This window comes from Oxyura jamaicensis, chromosome 1 (assembly GCF_011077185.1).
Source record: "Oxyura jamaicensis isolate SHBP4307 breed ruddy duck chromosome 1, BPBGC_Ojam_1.0, whole genome shotgun sequence".
In the NCBI taxonomy this organism is placed as follows: Eukaryota; Metazoa; Chordata; class Aves; order Anseriformes; family Anatidae; genus Oxyura; species Oxyura jamaicensis.
The window spans coordinates 186,218,795-186,240,559 of NC_048893.1; the positions used below are offsets into that span (position 1 = coordinate 186,218,795).

At 36.5% G+C, this 21,765-nt stretch overlaps 1 protein-coding gene across 1 annotated transcript in view; it reads left to right on the forward strand.

Moving 5' to 3' along the window:
* Positions 1-21,765, forward strand: part of XPO4 (exportin 4) — an 81,165-nt gene that overhangs the window by 50,961 nt on the left and 8,439 nt on the right. Inside the window, exons 11-23 of the mRNA XM_035326359.1 lie at positions 4,415-4,591; positions 6,724-6,866; positions 6,965-7,110; positions 8,399-8,576; positions 10,268-10,427; positions 12,000-12,169; positions 13,099-13,273; positions 14,437-14,730; positions 15,666-15,846; positions 17,416-17,534; positions 18,479-18,609; positions 19,370-19,487; positions 20,743-20,835. Coding sequence (XP_035182250.1) covers positions 4,415-4,591; positions 6,724-6,866; positions 6,965-7,110; positions 8,399-8,576; positions 10,268-10,427; positions 12,000-12,169; positions 13,099-13,273; positions 14,437-14,730; positions 15,666-15,846; positions 17,416-17,534; positions 18,479-18,609; positions 19,370-19,487; positions 20,743-20,835 — 2,085 coding nt within the window. The remainder of the gene's footprint in view (positions 1-4,414; positions 4,592-6,723; positions 6,867-6,964; positions 7,111-8,398; positions 8,577-10,267; positions 10,428-11,999; positions 12,170-13,098; positions 13,274-14,436; positions 14,731-15,665; positions 15,847-17,415; positions 17,535-18,478; positions 18,610-19,369; positions 19,488-20,742; positions 20,836-21,765) is intronic.

Below are 21,765 nucleotides of genomic sequence, written 5' to 3' on the forward strand. Positions count from 1 at the left end.
TTTTATTTTTTTATTATGTGCAAAGTATTGGACAATTGCACACTGTCTTTCGAACTTTTGATTTAAAGCACCTGCTTCATATTTTCACTTTTATAAGAATGGGTACTTTAAAAAAGGTATGGAAGTCTTTAAATGTTGCTGGATTGCTCTTGTGGGACTTCTCTGAAAAGTGTTGTAGATAATGAACGTGCTACAAACCTGAAAGCTTAAAATGGCTATGTGAACATATGGACAGGCTGAAACTTATGTTGTCAGGGGTTTTACAGGCAGGAACTTATGTTTTAAGTGAATGTAGCTGTTAAGATCTGTTGTTAACCCCATACTATTAAACTCCTTAAATCATCCCTCTGTTACAGACACAGTTCAAGTAATAATTCTATGTACAAATCCGGAGGGGGAATTCAGAGGACTTTTCTGTTTGCTTACTTCTTTCAAACCTTGGTTGTAACATGGAAGATCCATTTTGATAGGCTAAATCCTGTGCTTCAAAAAAAAAACAAAAACACTTAAAAATAAAAATGTCTAAGGAGACGTAATTATGAAAAAAGCCCATAAAAATTAAGGTGCGTCTTTCACCTGAGCTATTTACATGGAATAGTTATTGATTTAAATGAAGCTATCAAGGCACCATCCTGGGTTTTCCCCATTATCATTAAAAAGAATTATTTTTTTTTTCCAGTTTTGCTATAGGTATCAAGCCTAGTTGGTAAATATCATTTAAATGAAAGGGACTAGAGGAAAAGGGGATAGAGGATATGTATGTAGAGGATATACATTTCTTCAGTTAGTCTCCTCGCTGGAGAGCTAGAATACACAACCATATTTAACTTCAGGAGTGCTCAGCATAAGCCACCAACTCAGAGTACTTCACCTCTCAGCAGAAGCCCGAGGTAGCTCGTACCACTGTCTGGTGCAGAGTTTGTTTTGGAAATGGCTGGCTGCTCGTGCCTAGTGAATGTGTCTGCCTATGCATACATAATCCTCTAGTTTTTGCTGAAGAAAGTCTTTTCAACACTATATTACAGTGTTATCAGATCCAGCAAGATAAGAAAGAAGGCTGCATTTTTTTTTTAAAGAGAGAACTCGTTTGTTATCATACAATCTTTAAAGTGTTCTGTGGAAGAAAGAAACATCACACTTTCACCACTCATGGTGTCATTGGTCTAACAGTTGTATAGCTTATATCCCAACTTCATGTGGTTGCTCACATCCAGGATGATTACAGAATTCTGTGGTATTCAGTCTTCAAAAGGTAATTCTTATACCTTATCATTGTATAAGCAATAAGGTGCACTACAAAGTATTTCAAACTATTGCTGACTTAATCCGGAAGGTGCAATGGCATGGTGTGCTGTGACTGTAGGAATACTTGTTGGCATCCCTGAAGGCAATCTTCTGGCTTAGGAATGTTCCAGCCTTAGTCAGTGTGTTTCATAGAGTCATTTAGGCTGGAAAAGACCTTTAAGATCACCAAGTCCAACCAGCATGTAACACTACCTAATCCACCGCTAAACTGTGTCCCTAAGCACCTAAGCTACTTGCTTAGATTGTTTGTAGTGATGTACTCTGTGAATTCATGTACTCATGAGCTTAACTGCTCTCTAATTAAGAGTTTTTGGTGAAAGGTGAAATACCATGTGCATTGGGCCCAGTGGAATCCTGAGATTTAGAAATCTAAAATGCAGCAGAACGCAGACAGGTGTACATAGTAAAGCTTTGCTCATGGGGCAAGCTGTTTTTCCCATATTTCTGCCACTTTGTGTGCCAGCAGAATGGCTTGTGTGAGTGTTGCAGAAAGCCCATCAGACACAGGGAATCAGCTTAGCCAGAAGCTTGCTATTGAAACTGTCAAAAGCAGGAGGTCCCAAACTGTAATGTGCAAACCACTTCAAAGCAGCACGTGTCTTGGCACAGAATCAGAAGCTGTTGCTGATGGTACTTGCTGCTGTTGCTAATACTGATATTCAGCAAAGGGGGAGGAAAAAAAAAGCCACACACAATCCAAACATGTTCACGTGTTGTTTTACATTTACTTGGCTGTTGATTGAGGGAAGTTGTTGCAACATCTGCCTGAACAGCTACACTGTGGAGGACAGTAAGCTTCAGCAATGCTTAGGGTTAATTCATGATGCAATTTGGACCAGTCATCTCTTCCTTGAATTACGCCGGGTATGAGAGAAGATGCTTGTCCACAGCTATGCTTTTCTTTCCTCAAGGCTTAATGCTTATGCAGAAGTAGGAGTCTGTAATAGTTGATCAGAATTAGTGAAGAGTACGAGCAAGATGTTGAATAAAAATTCAAATAGAAATGCTCTCAAAGTTGTTTTCTTTTCTCAGATGCATTTCTTAATGCATTGTTCCTGATTTATGATATGTTGTTGTTGTTGTTTTAAAGTTGCATAAGGGGAGATATCATTCTGAGTTTGGTCTCTCTCTCTACTTTGCTTCTAACTTCTCCCAGTTTGCTGCTACTTAGCAAGTTTTAGAAGTGTTCTTTCTTCAGAGGGTCCACAGACTGTGAAGGAAGAAGTACACTTCTCCTTTCCAATCTTGGAGAAATTTAGCAGCATTGCTTTGATGTTAGTGGTTGTACCTTGCTGTCCTGAAGATCTTGAGTCCTGAACTGGGCCCTGCCATTTGCTTCTGTTAGATCCATCAGAAAGTTTCTGCTCCCCAGTCTGCAGCTTGTCATGTATAGTCTACCTGCATGACATCTTCATGCCCAGCTGTAGCCTTTCATCTGAATCACTAACCTAAAACAAGATTGGGAATTTTTAGTAAGATTCCTTTGTGATTATATTTGTTCAAGATTCACAAACTCTACTGCTTGGGCACCTACTTTATGGAGACACTAATCCTAGCTTCCTTACGAAAATACTGTAAGGTGTTGTTAAAACTATACAAAAATGGCTTATTCTGTATTACCTTCTCAAATCTGAGTTGTTTTTTTCCTCATAAAAGGACATTGTTTCTTGTGTTATGTTTAATAATAATTTATATTAATTGTATGTAAGTTAAAAATATATATACGCATATCAAAGTGTTTCATGTTTCAGTGAACATCTTTTAGCCAGATTGAAAAGATACATTGTGCTTGTCCTAAACTTGTTTTATATTAGCATTGAATACAATTTGGTCTCCCTCATCATCTTTAGCTTTTGTTTTCAAACTTGCATGTGTCCCATATTTTAGCTAATGTAAATGCGACCACTTTGCAGTTACAGGATGATGCTGTGAAAATATCTTGAAAGGCTTCCAACATGGTATCAGTTTTCCCTCTTAGTCAGTCATCCAGCCAATGTTTTTTTTCCTTTGTTCATCCAGCCATGTTTGTAACTTCACTGAAAGTCAGGAATTCCTCTGTCTGGAGCATGATTAAGGCCTCAGTATCTCTGTATTTCATCAAGGAATCATTTTACTAAGCTCTGTTATCTCGAAGTAACCTTGGTGAGCAATCACGTTGGTTAAAAGTTGAGACTTCTTAGAGGAAAGAAAAGTCCTGCAATACTAGCAAATCCATCCAGAGAGTCATACTTCAGTTATCTGAAGGTGGTTTTATTTAGTAAAGTTCAACTTTTGCATCAAGTGGAAAAAAAAAAAAGTTAAGTGCATTAAATGTCCTTTTCAAGAGAAACAACCCTTCTGCTATCTGGGTTCTTTAGCTGGCTTCTAACTCAAGAGTTTTCTCTTTCAGATATGAATTTCCTTTTGCAACTTATGTACCCCATATAAATATATGTGAAAAGCTAAAAGCATGAAGTGACAGTAAAAACGCACTAATGAATTGGAGATGAGGCTTATTCTGTGGAATTGTGCTCTTTTTTTTGTTCACAGAATGAGAAGTTGTTTATCATCATCAAAACTGGCTGCCCACAGTAGGGTTTCTTTAATACGTGCAGTCTTGTAATGATTTTCCCCAGAGCAGAGAGTTGTCATCGTTTCTATCTCTTTATTTCAAAATGAGTGGAATACTTGCTACTCTATATGCAGGTGTTCTTTGTTTGTCTAATTAAACAGAAATAGATCAATTCTTTGTTGTTTCCAGTATGAGCTGAGATGCTTGGCGTCATTGTAGAGAAAGCATGGTAGCTCCTGTATTTAGGTGATTGTGTGTATGTATGAAAGGCTTAAATTAAGACTGGTTTGGTTTTTAACAGCAGAAGAAAAGAAATAGCTAAATGCAGTGGGTTTTTTGTTTTGTTTTTTAATTCTAGCAAAGCTGCGTTGACCTTTTTGATGCATTGCTTCAGTTCTTTCTGATCTGTTCAAGGATAGCCAATAATAGGTTTTGTGATTTTTTTTTTTCTTAAATTGCTTCAACATTAGAAGAACGTCTGTTAAATAGTAATTAATATAAGTAACTTTTTCTGGTTTAGTTTAGGAATAAGATGTTTGTTTCTTTCATCTCTTACAGCTTGACAAAGATGACATGGTATATATGGAAGCATACGATAAGTTGCTGGAATCTTGGCTTACTTTGGTACAAGATGACAAACATTTCCATAAAGGTTTCTTTACCCAACATGCTGTTCAGGTCTTTAATTCTTACATTCAGTGCCATCTAGCTGCTCCCGATGGTACAAGGAATTTGGTAAGCCCTTATAGTGGTAGTTTCTGATGATAATGTGGAGTAACTAACCCATGTGGGGATTTTGTTGTTGTATACTTTATGATGTAGCTCAAGGGAGCTAGTATAAATTTACTACGTGTGGCTTTGAATGGAAATGAAAAAATTGCTGAATTTGTTAATCAGAGGTCATTTTCCAGTCTGTTTCTCTCATTATGAAAAGGAAATGAAGGAATACAAAGTTGGAAGTTACTTTTAAAAATAAATAAAATAAACCTGTTAGTAAAATTGACATGTATTCTGCTGGTCTTCCCTATAAATGCAGTGACTAAACTTCTGACCATTCTTCTCTGGATTTGGGTTACAGTTAAAGTCTCCGATTAAATTGGAAGCCTTTTATCCTGTTATTTCCCATACGTTACCTTCAAATTATACTTCTGAACTGTAATCTGAGAAAATATAGAATGACTATGCTTAGACTAAAAGAAGCATGAAAATGTGGTTCTTCTGGATAAAATGGTACATAAATTGCTTACTGAATTTTTGAGGTGGCTGTTCTCGAGAAAACTTAAAAGTACCTCAGCTATCTCTTGGTCCTCTGAGAAAGCCCATTAGTCTCTTTGCCAGGAGTATGGATCTTACTGAAATAGATTGTGGTACTGAAACTTGGATGTAGATGCTGAATGAATTAATTACTGCAAGATTTGATTCATTAGCTATGTAAAATTGATCTCTTAAGTTTGATGCTATGCAAAGATCTCCAGGATACCTAATTCTGAAAAGCCCTGTATAAAACCCATGTCTAGTATCTTGATATGTAACAGATGGTAATAACAATGCCAAACGGAGAGGAATATTTCACAAGAGAACTTTGAATTCATATCAGGCGGTCTTGACATAGCTTGTATACACAGGTTAATTCATGTCATTCTGTGAGATAAGTCATTTATCCCATGGGTAACCTTTTAAAAGCCACAGCTGGCATTTTAGAATGCTTCTTGTTCGATATCAAAGCAGTAACAGGAACTTTCAGTCTCTACTTTGAGAGCAGAGACTCACTCTTCAGTAAACAGCTGCAACTTTGAAGTTGCCAAAGGAGAATGATTTGCTGGGTTAGATAAAGAAAAGATGGGGTAAAAGCACTTTAGGTAAGAAAATGTGTTTAGATTCAATTTTCCAGAGCCTTTGTAGAGACAATATGTAATGATAGCTTTCTCCATCACTTGTATTTGAATGTTAGTTGTGTAAATTCTGTCATTCGTCAAGAGATTTTTGAAAACGCTTCTAACATTGATATGTGATTTCTACATATAACGGTTCAACTCTTCAAGAAAATAAGCTCTGATTGCTAGGTAGTCTTAAAATATAGCCAAGGCGAGAGGAATCTCATCTTGAGATATTTTTATTTTGCCTTCTATTTTTTCTGAGGTTGCAGCGTTTACTTTTTAAAGGTGTGTTTTCTTCAAACAATAAGTTATAGAGAATCTTTATTGAAAGAGGTGACATTCACTTTGTCATTAAAAATACTACCTCTCTTGTAATTTATTTTTAAGATCTCAGAGAACTGGGAACGGTATCTCTGACTAATGAACAGGACAAAGCAAAGTGTTTAAAATTTATTCTTGTCCTGATTATATATATGATTTGAAATCCAAATTTATTTTAGAAGTCTCCTGACCATTGGGTTTGCAGACCATCTATGTGAATGAGAGTCATTCAGTACATCATTTTGTACCTCTAGCAGTGGATGCTTACTTGAGCTGATTTATGTATGTGGTGTAAAGAAGCTGTTTTGCTGCTTTCCAGCCTGTGCTTATCCTATTAACAATTAGTATTAATTTTCATAACTCTCATTTTTGACTTTTTTTCAGTAACAGTGAATCTTTTGACTTGAGAACACTGTTGGAAATGGTAGCAAATATGCAAGGAGGTGATTTTGCTGATAAGTCTGTGAAATGTTGATTTCAAAACAATATAAAGCCATATCTGCTTCTCTGTTTACCCTGTCTGTATCTAATTTAGCACAAGCTGCTTGTGTATCCATGCAAAACACCTTGGAAGAAAAACACAGATTTATGTAGAAAAGTGTGGTGGTGATAAGTGTTAGCAAGTGTAACATTAACTGGTTGCTTCTGATTTTGTTGAAATAACATCAGACTGCCAATGGTGTGGCCTCTCGGGAAGAAGAAGAAATAAGTGAACTGCAGGAAGACGACAGAGACCAGTTCTGTGACCAATTGGCCAGCGTAGGCATGCTGGGAAGAATTGCTGCAGAACACTGTATACCTCTTCTTACAAGGTATGGAAAAACAGCCATGAATGCACAAGAATAAAAAGCTCAACTTTGCTGAAACAATTTAAAAACAGTGAAGTTATTTTATTATTGTTTGCCCACAGTTTATTAGAAGACCGAGTTACAAGGCTCCATGGTCAGTTGCAAAGACATCAGCAGCAGTTACTTGCCTCACCAGCATCAGCCTCGATTGACAATAAAGTGCTTGATGACCTGTATGAGGATATTCATTGGCTTATTTTAGTCACAGGTAGGTGTACAGCGCTAAATAGCGCTTATTCTGGTATTGCTGTTGCAACTGGAACATCTTAGGAAAGAAAAATACATGCATGTCAACTACTAGTAATTGACTATTTAATCTGTATGGTGCTTTCATCTTAGACTACATGCAAAGTTTTTGTCTCACCTTCATCTGTCTGCAGTAACATGAAAATTATCTTTAAAAGATTAATGTAATCTTTTCATGAGCTATGTCCTTTGGAAATTCCCACAAGTAATTTTGTCCTAGACTTCTGAGATCCACCTATTCAAGAAATGAGCCTGTTCATGGTTTCAGTTACATTTTCTGGGCTCATGTGACTTCAGGGAATCCACATGAGATCAAGATAGCAGTGTTACTTTGTGGTGCAAAGAGTCAAGTAAGTTCCAGAATCTCTCAGGACTGATGATCCATGTCCTGGCTTTTTGCTGTGTTTCAGGGAACTTTACTTTAGAACATTTTTATTTTTGATTTTTAGATGGAACTATCTTACATCTGTTTGCAAAGCATAATATCAGCTAAGGCAGTGTCTGTATTTTATTAGGAGAAATGTATACTTTATGAAATATTTTGTGGGGTCTTTTTGAATGTCTGATGTTTTAGTTGCTCTCAGATGTTGGCATAAATGCGTTTATAATATTTTTGTATCGCTCTAGAATGAAATTTGTATTTGTAGCTCAGATGATTATGAGATCAGATGCAGAAAACTATGACTAAATCTGGAATTAATGTTAATTATCTGGACACCAGAGGATTTTACTGTGAAAACCATTGCTTTACCTGATCTGCTGTTGCTATGCAAGAAAACCTTTTTTATAGCGCGTTTGTTTGGTGTATGAAAGATTCTATAGATTTGAAATATCAGCAGAGCAGAAGTCCCAGATGAGATGGGCTTAGTAGGGAAGCTGTAAAATTGAACAATTTTTATTACATAACTGAAGGAGAAAAAAGTGACCACAGTGTTTTAGAATATTTTTTCAGGTAGCTGAATTGGCTGTTGTTCTTTCACATGAAACAAAGCTCTTCTCCCTCTTTTATGATTTAATTTGGTCATTTATTTTTCAGCATTAGTTTACTGTCACTTCAGGTTCTTTTTTACAGAATGGCTTTCTAGATTCTGAAGTTAATTATACATATTTAATCAGTGTTAGTCAGGGGTTGTATAAACATTTGATTCTAGTGTGATGTCTGCAGTTAATCCAGTGGACTCTCTAATCAAAAAGCTCTAAGTTAACTTAGGGTAGAAAGTTGTGATAATTCTTTCTTTTTTTAATGTAAGGCTACCTCTTGGCTAATGATACTCAGGGAGAGACTCCGCTAATACCTCCAGAAGTAATGGAATACTCCATTAAACATTCAGCTGAGGTTGACATCAACACAACACTTCAAATTCTGGGATCTCCAGGAGAAAAGGCCTCTTCCATCCCAGGGTACAACAGAACTGATTCTGTAATTAGGTAAGAATGTGTCATGTGTTAAGTATGTCAAATACTTTTTCAGAGAAAAAGTGAGAACATAAATGGACTTCCATGAAATTAAAAAGAAAAAAAGCCATATGTAAATGCTGAACATTGGAAATGAAATGTCTCTTTTAACTAGTCCTAAAGTAAAGGCAAATAATTTATATGAATGGTTTTGTAACTGACCTATTAAGGCAATGCTATAAAAGAAAAGACAGAAAAGATGAAGTGAGATATATACATATATCTATATGTATAGATATATGTAGATAGGCAGAGTGATTACAGATGATGTTTCAAGTCAAGTTGACCTGGGGGAGGACTGAAGGGAAGAAAAAGTATGGCATCTAAACAGATAAAACTGTCGAGATGGGATGGCAGAAATGACTAGCTTGATGACCTAATAGTTGTAACTGAGGACATGATCTACCTATTAAAATAAATAGAAATACTTTATCACTGCTGAAAACCTGGCTTTGATCTGTTTGTTGCAGGAAGTCCTTAAAACGACTCAAATTACTAAAAAAAAAAAAAACAAACACTTGTTTTTAAAGCTATACAGAGCCTATAGTACATTATCAAAATTTTTTTTATCTATGATGTATTCTGCACATGTGCAGCTTAAGCAAGAGCTTTCCAAAGCTTAAATGAACTTGTCTTTGGCCATGACTTACTGCTTCAGCTTGGCAGTAGCAGCTTTGGTCTTCAGTGGGGGGAGTTGTTGCCCCTTACGTACACGTATTATTAACATAGTTAAGGAACAGCATAAGGGATTTCCGTTCTCTTTTTGCAAGAAGTCTGATGCTCACAAAGGAGTCCTCGGTTTGAATCTTCAGTATTCAGACGGCTCAATTCATTTTTTTTTTATTGGCATGAAATATTATTCACTCGAGATTACTTGTGTACTTAACTGCCCACAATGATTCATTTTTCTAACCTTTTCCAGAAGAATATGTTAAGTGCTTCATGGGCTAACACATGTAGAGGTTTGAATAGTGGTCACTGATGCCAAGCCTGATAGCTACAAGAACCAATCAAAAACCAGAATTTCTTATTTGCTGTGTCTTAGTGTAGATGGGATTAAAAACAGAAATAGACCACCACCAACTCATAAATTCCTTGAGGACCAGCATATTCTTACCAAATTTAATTGAGATACTGTAAAAGCTAATATTAAATATAGTTTTCTTGACTGAGTGTATTAATGCAGTCACTTGGTGGTCTGCTACATCATATTGTTTCTCTGTGGTAATGCAGAAGTAAGAAACAGCTGGACATTGCTGTAGCTGTATCATGCTGCAAAAGCTGCATGATTAGGCCACATTTTGTAATGAAGAAGGTGGTTGACGCAGAAAAGGGAGAATCAGTTTTTCCAGAAAGCTTTTCAAACATTACAGGTAGTGGTACATGTGTCTGCATTCCCACGATGTCAGAATGCTTGTCGGGATTCTTCTGTTGCAGTGTTTTTGAAGTCAGAGATCACCTTATATTCTGACTTTGTGGAGGGTATTTGCCATTTTGTCTCTCTCCTTGGATTTAAAGAAATAAGTTAACTGCTCTCCACTTTGTTATAGTTGAAATATTTCATTATCCTGTTCCTTCCTCATATTTCATGAAAAAATAATTGTTTCATAGAGTCACATTCTCCAAAGAACACTCAACATCCTTGTTGTGTTTTAAATCTGCAGGTTGCTATCGGCTATTTTAAGAGTGTCAGAAGTAGAATCTCGAGCAATAAGGGCAAACCTCACGCACCTTCTGAGCCCGCAGATGGGCAAAGATATTGTATGGTTCCTCAAACGTTGGGCAAAGACTTACCTCCTGGTGGATGAAAAGCTGTACGATCAGGTAAGGATATAACCTTTATGAATGAATTGGTGAGTATTAGCAACAATATCCTTGGAATGCAGATATTAGTGTAGCTATCCTAAGGTGCAGTGATAAAGCATTTTTAAAATTGTATTTGGGGTTGTTTTTTAAAGTGTTTCAAAGTAGATGTTTTCTTCCTTTTTTCATTAGAAATATAAGTTGTTAGGGGACCCTTCTTGCGCATCTTGGTATAAATGGGATTTCTGTAGCTAGTGGCATCTCTCAGGTTGTTCAGTGGGTAAAATTCACTGACCACAGCAATTTTATAAGCTACAGCAGATCTTACAGCTCATCTTTAATACAGTGGTTGCCCTTGATGAATGATTTATTAAGTAACCTGGTCATGATTCTGAATTAGATACCTAACACCATCACTAGGTGGTGTATATATAAGCTAAAATCATGTTACTTTCTCTCCTCTCCCTATCTTATATGTTCTCATTGTATATATCATGATTTCTATGATGTGTTCTTTCTAAAGGGCAACATTTTATCACGTTTGGAAAGCACTAATCATGATTAGACCTTGATCCTGATTTTGCTTATACAACTAACTATACTCCAGCTAGCTAATGGAGGCCACTCATGAGAAGGTCCTGTTGGCTCTAACTTCTGAGAAGGAAGCCACCTCCTCATCCCCTTATGTCCCTTACTGAAGCAACTAAGAATACTAACGCTTCAGGAGACCTTAACCAAGTTAGGGGTACCGAAGACTCGTAATAAATTTGAGTTATATTATTCAGCTTGTACTTGCAGCAGAGCGAAGATATCAGCTGGGGAAGAATTGGAGAGCATGAAACAGGGCATCTAGGAAATGTACACATTTAGTTTGTGTTGGCGTGTGAAAGAGGTTGAACACCTCTTTTTAAATCTTATACTCAGTCATGTATATATTACGAATTTTAAAATAAGAAACGGTGGAGGTGTGCTGACAGGAAGCCCCTGCACAAATATTACAAAACTTTCGGATTTCACTCTTACACTTATTTTTTCTGAAGATAGGCAAGCAGGCAATTTCAAGGAAGCGTATTTTAACATACCAGGACCAGAATGTGACATCTTCCCTAAAAGCTGTGTAGATTGAAGGAACAATGCAGAAAGCTGATGTAGAAAAGACTGTGATAAAAATAACTTCTTACCGGATTCAAACTAGATCAAGAGCTAGGCTTATTTCCAATTATTTTTATCACTTTATTTGGAGGAATTTCATCATAAATTCATAGAAACACTTCTGGGAAATGATTTTTTGGGATCTTTTTCTTAAATTTAAAGCTTCTGAACTTTCCTTGGCATTAAAAGCTAGACATACTTAAACCTGATATTGTGATGGGGTTGAAACTTTTCTTTCTTTTAGGTGTTGTACTTGAAATTGCAAGATAAATTTGGCAAAGATTTTTCTGTTACAGGTATTCTTTGCCTTCATCTATGTAACATTTGTGTATTTTAAGAAGGGAAGAAGTGACAGCCTGAAAAGAATTTGCTGACTGATTACCATACACTTTGGGGTTCTGCCTTCTGTAAAACTCACTCATTTTAATGCTTTTCTTATAGATAAGTCTGCCATTTAGTACAGCATTTGGTGCTGATACTGAGGGTTCCCAGTGGATTGTGGGTTACCTTTTAGAAAAAGTGATCAGTAACCTGGCAGTGTGGAGTTCAGAGCAGGACCTTGCAAATGATACTGTACAACTGCTAGTAACATTAGTGGAAAGGAGAGAGCGGTAAGTTGCTACACCTCTGGAAGTCAAAAAATTTCTTTTGCTTCCTTTAAATTTTTTTGGCCAAAGTAATCCAGATATGGGGCACTTTATATTCATGTCTCTGTAAGTCAAATTACTTTAGTAACGTACTATAAATGGAGGAAAAAAATGTTTGACAAAGTGAGGAGTGAGACCTAGATTTGACAAAACATTAACCTAATCTTTATTATTATTTATCAGTGCACTCTCCTTCCCCTACCTTTGTGCCTCACACAAACAGTGAGAAAGGAAAATTCTCCTGGTCTCCACTCTTATTGCAAGGATTTTTATGTTTGTTTGTTTTTGTTGAACAAGTTGTTTCAGATTGAGTTCAGATACTGGCTAAACCAGTATAAAACATGTTTAACAAACCTTTTAAAGAAAAAAAAAATAGGGTTTGGTGGGTTCAGACAAATTTCAGAAACGTCTTTGGTATTATAAACTGTGAAGAAGAAAATTCGTGAATGTTTTGCTTCTGTGAATTGACATGCAATCATGCATTCAGTCTGAAAGACTGAAGTTTGAGGAGTTAAATGCTTGAGGAATTTTTTTAAAGATAAACACAGGAGCTAGTTTTGGAATAAACTGCTTATTTTATCATGACATAATGAGACTAAGCTTTTAATCCATGCAATATATCCATTAACTGTGTGTGTGTCTGTGTGTAAAACTAAGTACTTCCCTGCTTTTCTCCCGTATGAATTGAGCTACTTTCAGAGTATACACTTCAGAAATTTTATGGTTGAGACATTAATAAGATGAAAGTCAAAAGGCAATTTAGCCTTACAATAAAGGAATTAAATTAAAAAATAAAAATAAAAATCTTCTGACAATTGCTAGCAGCCTGATGCACTCTGTTCATACAATGTTTGGAGTATTTTCTTTAATCAAAATGTTTTTCCCTCTTCTAGGGCAAACTTAGTTATTCAATGTGAAAACTGGTGGAATTTAGCTAAACAATTTGCAAGGCGAAGCCCTCCCCTTCACTATTTGTCCAGTTCTGTGCAGAGAACACTAATGAAAGCTTTAGTTTTAGGAGGTTTTGCTCATATGGATACGGAAACAAAACAACAATACTGGACAGAGGTAAGCCGTTTTGATGCTTCTGTTATCTTCATTTTTGCAAGTAATACAACCGAAGTTTCAAGTTAGTTTAGGGAATTTTAAGGTGATGCAAAGTCAACTCATACAAAATCTTCAGGTTTCAAACATCTAATACCAGTATTTTTTTAACGATTCTTTCTTTGAAGTGCCATAATTTTTTGGCAGCTTATTGGTGTTGTCCATAATATCTAAACCATTACTACCTAAACAGAAACAACTCAAAATTACTTGGGTATTCATGAAATAGCCAGTCTAGCAGTACACTTGGAAGAGACCTTTTGTAAAGTTAAGGGCTTTCATGAGAGTTGTGTCATTTCGTATATTTATTTTAATTTGGTGATGTTTATGAATTATTCATTTATTCACTTAACGATAATGACAGTGAGTAAGACTAATGTGAAAAATAATGAACCTCCTCGACTAGCTTTTCTGTGCCCTGGTTCCATTAGTGCTCAGATATTTAATACTGGAAAGGTTGGCACTATAATGCTTCCTGATCACACTTCAGCTACACCACGTTAGCTTTGAAGTTTGAAAAGCACTGGCCTTCTGAGAGAAGCTTATTTTCATTAGCAAAGTTACAAAGTTAGTGATTGAAGGTAAGGTGATAAGGCACTGGAAGAAATTGGGGAAAAACATTTAACTGTTTTATGGAAATGTCTAAATCGGTTCAAATTGCATTAGTTTACAAACTCAGTCACATAGGCTGATAATAAGATAAACTGTACTACCAAGAATTGTAATAAGACAAAGGTAATTGTGATATGATTTTTAATTAATGCTTTCATTGCTGACCTTTTGTTTCTAATGCTGAATCTGAAAAAGAATCAAATAATGTGACTCAGAGAAAGTCCTTGTTATTTGTTTAAACACTACAAAATAATATTAAATATTTATGGAGGTGCTCATTTTGCAACCAACCGGCAGGTGATGGTGGATAATGAGAATCACTAATCACTATCACTTCAGTTTTTGTTAATGTGACAGAAAATAACATAATTGAGTCATTGCAAACTGGAATTGATTGATTCTTGTACTGCTGTGCTAAAAACAACCCATATGCTTGCTAAATTACTTAAACCTCAGATTTCATTCTTGTAATAATATACTTTTCTTAATGTGACTTTTCAAAAAAAAAAATTAAGGTTCTTCAGCCACTTCAGCAGCGATTCCTGAATGTGATAAACCAAGAAAACTTTCAGCAGATCTGCCAAGAGGAGGAAGTGAAACAGGAAATCACTGCTACGTTGGAAGCACTCTGTGGCATTGCTGAGGCTACCCAGATTGATAATGTAGCAATTCTCTTTAATTTCCTAATGGACTTCCTTAATAATTGCATTGGATTAATGGAAGTATACAAAAACACACCAGAGACTGTTAATCTCATAATAGAAGTCTTTGTTGAAGTTGCACATAAACAAATTTGCTATCTTGGAGAGGTAAATACAACCAAGAGGGGAAGGAGGAGAAGTGTGTGTGTGTGTGTGTGTGCGCGCGCATACATTGTACAAAATAGCAGAGTGATTTTTACATTCTATACAGAAAGAAACCCTGTATGCTTACATCACTATTCTGTCTATATAGAAAGAAATGCTGTATGCTCACATCTGCTAGAGGAATTCCTTTGTTTAAAAACATACACTCCCAAAGATTAAAAGCAGGACGTCTAGACTGTTCTTTTAGCAATAAACTTGGCCATAATTCATCACTAGTCTTAACGTGCAGGGGTGGCAAGACCATGTTGAATGCTTATTTAACCATACCAAACTTCTCTGAAGGCTTGTCTAACAGAATCACAGCACTGTTTTATGTGACAAATGCATACCGTAGAGATGCTGCTTTGGTCCTAAACAGTGTGTAATGGCTACCAAGAAATTATCGGGTAAAATGAGTTGATGCAGGCTGCTTACATTTTTGCATTGTTGGCTAATTTTACTTTTGCATCCAGAAGTGATGGCTTTGACATCTAGGAGAAGCCTACTTCAGTCTGGGTATGCACAGACAGTGTATTGTGGCTCCAAACTTTGATAGCAGAGGTTAGTCCCTTCAGGATTTCACTGGAAATTTTAATCTAATTTGCAGTAACAGTGAGATGCGTCAGCCTGGCCCAAGCCTCTCTTTTTTGTTAAGATCGAGGAATTGATCAAAGTAATGTTAGAATGTTTGTCAGTAGCACGTAAATATATGGCTGTAAGTGTTCTCGGCATTTAAGATGGCTGTTTCCTTGATGATTCTGTGTGTGGTTGTTATTAAAATGGATACTGTATCTGAAATTAAAATCTTCAGGTATCATCAACCATATAGCACCATCTTAAAACAAAAGGTGTCACTTCTAACATATAAAATTTTCTTGTTATCTAACACTGTTTTCTAGGCCAAAGCCATGAACTTGTATGAGGCCTGCCTAACTCTGCTCCAGGTGTATTCCAAGAATAATCTAGGTCGGCAACGGATAGATGTTACAGCAGAAGAAGATCAGTACCAGGATCTCCTCCTTATAATGGAGCTTCTCACTAATCTTCTGTCAAAAGAATTCATAGATTTCAGTGATACAGGTATGGAGGAACTGGTAATTGCAGAGCTATAATTTGTATTTTAAGCAGTTAAAAAAACAAGCACCAAAAAAAAGCCATCACAGGGCATGAGTTCAGTTCAGGTGAATTGGAAATTCAAGTTTAGGTTTGCTCAGGATATGAAAATTATTGTGTAAGTAGCAAAGGAACTTCTCACAGTATGGCACATCTTCCAGTATTCAGAAATAATTATTGCTCTTGTAAAATAAATAGGGCATGTTGACAACATCTTAAAAAATGAATGCTGCAAGTCTGAACATGTAGTAGCCGCAACTACAGAGAAGTCAGATTAGCAAATTACTGCAAGAGCAGATGGGTTGTCTTTGTACTACAAGATCCAAACTTTGTGAAATGCTGAGCTCATGAAAATTCTATCAAGTTTGAGGGTTTTCTGTATTCTTCATCCACAGAATACGTGTTATGGTATGTAAGTATAGGTTGGGTTTTTTATTTTATTTTTATTTTTTTTCCAGCCTGTTGCTTTCTTCTGTATCTTTGCCACTTCATATTCAAGACTAATGCAATTTTATCAGCTACCTCTAGCTTAGCTGTGTTGCATTGCTTTTGAATAAGTTGAAACGCATTTGCACGATTTATTTCTTAGGATGTCCTATACTGTTTGCACAGAAGACTTGCTCAGCAATAAACTGAATCTGCCTACATGGTTTTGATCTTTTTCACTGCTGTTCTAAGGCACTAAGGTTTTGAAGGAGAGGGAACCTTGTACTCTGAAATTCAGTGCATCTGTCTCATTTTTCTGTTCTTTATGTACAACACAAAAATACAGAACCAAAATCAGACTTTGTCCATCGAGTGGACATCTTGGTGCCATCTTACACATTCTTTTTGAGATCAGACATTGGTTGGTAGAAACATCAAAAATACTGTTAAAAAAAAAATACCATGAAACTAAGGACTGTGAATACTACCTAAACATAGTACCCAGATATCAAATGTATTGAAACTTCTCTGGTCGCTATTGTTAACTTAATGCCAGAATTAAAAAAGTAAGGTCATTGGTAGTCAGGAAGTACAGGTCTTAACAGGAACTGGAGAATCTTGACAAGTTCTAAATTACAGAGTTTTCTTCAGTAACTTCCTCCATTTATTTCTCTTTATGTTTATAAAATTCACTTAACTATATATTATAATGTATGCTATATAGAAATTTATAGAACGTCTAGAAATGCTGTAATGTTTTGCTCACTGTCTATTTGTGCAAGCGTGAAGCAGATATCACTAGAAACAAATGGAAGGGAGCTTTCTTCCATTCTGTAATGGAAGGGAGCTCCCAAAGTATCTGAAGTGTTCTGGTTAGGATGCCATCTGGTACATGTGATTATGAAACACTTAGTCCTAATGAATATAAATATAGAGTGATGTGGCAGTCTCTACTCACTAAATTTCTATTTTAATACAGTGCCTCCTGTTTTCCTTTGGGAAGAATTTGATAGTCTTATCATTAAAAATGTTTTTATTAAAGAAATGTGACTTTTTCTTCAATATATTTGATCCTCTTGTTATACAAAATATTTTTTATCTTTTCTACAGATGAAGTATTTAGAGGACATGAGCCTGGGCAAGCTACAAATAGATCTGTATCGGCAGCAGATGTTGTCTTATATGGGGTTAATCTAGTTCTGCCTCTAATGTCCCAGGATCTGCTGAAGGTAAGTATATTTTCACATGTAACTGCTAGAACATGAAAGGTTTACAGTAATGAATTCCCAGAAATGGGTTCTAAATTGCACTTCACCACAAGTTAGATTTTCGAAGCTTTTTAAAAATTGAATAGCTTCTCTAGTTATAGATACTATTAGAAAATAAGTATTTTAACCTGTGGAAAAGCGTGTTTGGAAGGCCTAAACAAATATTTTTTTCCCCTCTAAAAGCAAGTCTGTGCAGGTTAACAATCAGCCAACCCTGAAATGTGGCCTGTGGAATTCTTTTTGTGATAGTGTCAGAAATGTGACAGGAAGCATCAGTGGTGCTATTAGTCAAAACAAAACAAAATGTGGAAGCAAATTGCAACTCTAATTATTTTTGCAATGCTGCTTGATTTCATGTCATAGACAACAGCTTGTCAGTGGAACAGTAAAATCTGAAACAAACTAATAGCAGTACTTCATTGGGTTACACTATGCTAATGTTTACTTTGAATCAGGGGAACAATTCTGAAGGGTAGCTCAATTGTCCCCTCTTCACTGGCTTTGGTTCTCACTTGGTAGCATCCACTGAGCTTGGGAGCTACTTATATTTTAGATGAAACCAAGTCAAAGGATGTGCCCTAGGAGCACCCCTCCTGTTCTCCAAACACTAATGAGGCTTTTACTCCACAGGACTAGACTTGCTCATGCGTGAAGAAAAACTCCATGACTTTGTATGGAGTAGATACTGGACCCTTGCTATCAATTTAAACATTTCTGCTTTAGCAGTCTGCTTTTATTGCACCATGCTTTTTGCTAATGTAGTTGTAGACACTGTCTGAGGTGGTTGCCTAGAATTGTCTTTTCTTCTTCAGTGGAAAGCATCAGATCTGTCTCTTTATACAGCTGGAAATAACATCAGGATAGAGCTATGTGGTTCTAAAATGACCTTGTTTTTCTTTTGACAGTTTCCATCCCTGTGTAATCAATATTACAAATTAATCACTTTCATCTGTGAGATATTCCCTGAGAAAATTCCACAACTTCCAGAGGACCTCTTTAAGAGCCTGATGTACTCACTGGAGTTAGGGATGTCATCGTATCCTTTGCAGAGCTTGAGAGTGTTTAGAAATCTGTGTTGCTTTTATAAAGACATGTTAAGTCTTGATTCTTTTTCCTTTGCATTTTTTTCCTTTCCTATCAATCTCTGTATCTATAGTTACATATCCATAATCTACTTGTCCTCTCTGGTGACTGAGAGTTTCACTGTAGTGTCTATCAAGATTCCAGTACTAGCTGAATTTCCTCTGACTTGTTGTTTGAATGCAGTGTTTAAGTGGTTTAGCGTGTAAGTTTTTTCTGGCACCCATTCCTGCCTCCTCCATTACTTCACTTCAGAGTGTGTAACTTCATAAGCCTTCAGCTGGTATCCCAAAGCCATTCCTGAATTAGTTCCTCAGCTGGTAATACAAAACACTGCTGCTGTTCTATTGGGCTGGCTCCAGAGCATTTCCTGTCACGTTGCCAATGGGCTCTCCCTCTTAAAACGGGAGTACCATTTTCACTAATCTGTGGCACGTGTCAGAAACAGATGAGCTTGACCATAAGGGCCTCTTTCTGAAAATGTTATGTCAGAGAGGGTTATGTTACTTTAGGGTATGTAGCTAGTAAAAGAAAACAACGAAGTTGATGTTCTTTTCCTGCTTTATCTTTTTTTTAATTTATTTTATTAACAGCTTTATAGTAAAGTAACATCTTGAAACATATAGGCATTTAAAGAATTTTGTAGTGATGCCATTGGGAAGTTTTGCCACAATTTCATTGAAATCTGTCATTGATTCTTTAATGCCTGTTATCAGAATGAGTTCTGAGGTTTGCCAGCTCTGTCTGGAGGCTGTAACACCGTTAGCAGAACAGTGTGCAAAAGCACAAGAAACAGATTCAGCCCTCTTTCTAGCAACAAGGCACTTTCTTAAGGTAAGACAACTGTTTTCTGTGTTATGTTTTGTTTTGTTTTTTGCGTACTGGTGGTGTCAAGAGACCAAATAGTGATAATATCTGACTAAATTAATGAGCATCACACATGAGTATTAAGAAACAGCCTGTAACCTAAAGAACTGGCAGTTGAAGAAGAACATGGAGGACCGGAGACATTGGACTATATTGCAAAGAAGGATAGAGGTGTGTAGGAGAAAATGACTTCTCACCATTCAGCAAAAGATCTGAGCACCTCAGAATGCAATTTATTTTTATTTTTGCTCTGTACTTGAGTTCTATAATGACTCTGACAGTTTCACCACTTAAATTTACTGTGAAAGCTGTCAGATAAAAAGCTGCCAAATAAAAGGCTAGGTAGAGTACTAAGAGGCAGAAGAGCAAGCATAATTGGGTATGCTATGAAGAAAGGAAAATGCTGCCATTTATTCAATTTACCCAATAAATCATGCCTTTTTTTTTCTTAATCTACTATCATACTTGTCAGTTTCCTTTAAGAACCTCTGTCACACTAAATTTCAGATGAATCTGGTAGCAGCCGGCTTCTTGCTAACTGCTAATGAGGAAAAAAAGTAATTGGTGAACTTGTATACTTGTCTCTCCTGGTTGTAGTAAATACTTCAGTTTTGCTTAAGACACATTTTCTTACTGAACTGATATTCAAACTTTTGGGGACTTCTCATTAAGAGCTCACATCAGTGAAGCTAAGAGAATAAGGAACACCTTAAATAATTTTGTCTCCCTATTTCTTCTAGGTTAACATAGCTTTCTGCCCTTTCTCAAATTTTCACTTAAAGTTTTAAAATCATTCTTATTTTCTATTTCCTGTTTGACTTCCTGTGAGCTGTAGGAGCTTCCAAAACTTGAGGAACAAATTCCTGGTTTTACTGGAAGAGCAAAGTTTTTTTTTCATTCTTCCTCTGAGTTATTTGCTGCTTTTGTTGAAAAATACAAGAGATGTTGCTTCTTTTTGAAGACCACGTATAAATCAACAACAGGTTTCAGTGCTTTGAGGCATGAATTAGTGCCATTAAGCCAAAGCTCAACTTCTAAAATAATGTTTCCAATTAATGATGCCTAAATTTAAAAAAGAAAGAAAAAAAAAACATGGATGTTTGTGAATACATATTCATTGTTATTATTATTGGAAGTGAATATATAAGGTTCAGCAGCAGATTTTTCTAAAGCAGGAAGTTAAGTTGACACTTCTGTAACAGCTTTTGGTTTGTGATTTCAGATGGTCTTTGATATGCTGGTACTTCAGAAGCACAATACAGAAATGACAACTGCAGCAGGTGAAGCATTCTACACATTAGTGTGCTTGCATCAGGTATGACGTTTAAACAGTTAAGAACACTGAAAACTAGCCACTTTTTGTTGGAGAATGGTTAATTACTGTGTGTTTGGCAGATCATAGAATCATTCAGGTTGGAAGGGACCCTCAGGAGATCTGTAGTCCAACTTCTTGCTCCAAGTGGGGTCAGTGCAGAATTCACATCAGTTTGCTCAGGGATTTTCCCAGCTGTGTCTTCAAAACCTCCAAAATGATCATAGAATCCTAGAATCACTAAGGTTGGAAAAGACCTCCAAGATCACCTGGTCCAACCATCGCCCTACCACCAATGTCACCCACTAAACCATGTCCCTAAGCACCACGTCCAACCTTTCCTTGAACACCCCCAGGGATGGTGACAGTTTCTCATCCCCTGCTGCTCCAGTCTCCATAGTCTCTGTTAAGTCGAGGAGCTGTGTGTAGCTACGTGTTCCCTGCAGCAGTGGAGCCAGGAGCCAGTTACTTACTCTGAACAGTGATCGTTTTGCTGTTCTTAAAACCCTCAACCAATCTTTTACTGTCTTTTTAGTTGTTCAGCATGTTTCTTTGTCTTCTATTGCTGTCCCAGTAAGCATAAGTGGGAAACTCTTAGAAAGGAATCTAAGCCATCTGTCCTAAGGAAGGGAAGGGAATCTAGAAAAAAGGGAAACCATGGGAGGAAATGGTTTGGCACACTGAACGTGGGGCAGGTGCGAAGGAAAGAAGTGCCATTTATGTGAATGAGCATATGCTAAAAGACAGAAAGGACTTTGAAGGGAATGCTTAAGGTTTTTTTCTTACTCTGCACTGCAGAGGACTGTGGTCAAGCTCAGATTTCTTTCAGATTTAGTTGAAAGGCTTTTTCTGTTTCAGAGAAGGTGAAAGACTGCAAGTCCATACTTGCTTCTAGTATGCTAGATGGTGAAACTGGATAAGAAGTGGAGAGGT